Source organism: Nanorana parkeri, unplaced genomic scaffold (genome assembly GCF_000935625.1).
Source record: "Nanorana parkeri isolate BGI_ZX_2015 unplaced genomic scaffold, ASM93562v1 scaffold4828, whole genome shotgun sequence".
NCBI lineage: Eukaryota > Metazoa > Chordata > Amphibia > Anura > Dicroglossidae > Nanorana > Nanorana parkeri.
In genome coordinates this window covers 3311-4171 of record NW_017311090.1, presented here as the reverse complement: position 1 = coordinate 4171, position 861 = coordinate 3311, and the positions used below count along the sequence as shown (strand labels likewise).

Below are 861 nucleotides of genomic sequence, written 5' to 3'. Positions count from 1 at the left end.
GTATCTGGAAGTTCCTCCAATCACATTCATCCCTGGAGTGGAAGTCTGAATGTGATTGGTGGTACAGGAAGTCCCACACAGGAAGTGCATAGAGCCACATGATGCCACGTGGGGGTGCATTTCAGGGACGGCTGGAATTATCCACTTCTAGTACAGAGACCTCCAATGGGACCCGACCTCTGGGGCCACACGGGGCCACTAATGGTGACATTTCCCTCCACAGAAATATGAGAAGCCACGTTTCGTCCTGTGTGTGGCATTCGCTGAGAATGGGGACGTGGTCACTGGAGACTCCAATGGGAACTTGTACGTGTGGGGTAAAGGTGAGGACAGACAGACACTGGTGACACGCGTGTGGTCCAATCACAGAGCCAGGCCACACCCCTGGGCGGACCTCCCAATCCCTCCATCCAATCACAGAGCCAGGCCACACCCCTGGGCGGGCCTCCCGATCCCTCCAGACTTTGGTGACACGACACTGGACAGACACTGGTGACACGCGTGTGGTCCAATCACAGAGCCAGGCCACACCCCTGGGCGGGCCTCCCGATCCCTCCAGACTTTGGTGACACGACACTGGACAGACACTGGTGACACGTGTGTGGTAGAGTGGAGGACAGATGGACATCAGTCATATGTGAAAGGTAAGCTGACACGCATGTCTCTTGCAGGTAGTCACCGGATCTCACAAGCCGTGTGTGGCGCCCATGATGGTGGTATCTTTGCCCTCTGTGTGTGCCGGGATGGCACGCTTCTCTCTGGAGGCGGCAAGGATGGAAGAGTCATTCTATGGAATCGAGAGTATAAGAAAGTGCAGGAGAGCCGGGTACGGTGGGACTGGGGGCGGGGGGCCGGGTACGG

At 57.1% G+C, this 861-nt stretch overlaps 1 protein-coding gene across 1 annotated transcript in view; it reads left to right on the top strand.

The window, feature by feature from the left end:
* LOC108804030 (echinoderm microtubule-associated protein-like 2) overlaps window positions 1-861 on the top strand; it is a gene marked incomplete at both ends in the record, with an annotated part of 7341 nt that overhangs the window by 3174 nt on the left and 3306 nt on the right. Inside the window, 2 exon segments of the mRNA XM_018575798.1 lie at window positions 224-323; window positions 672-845. Of these exon segments, the coding sequence (XP_018431300.1) occupies window positions 224-323; window positions 672-845 (274 nt within the window).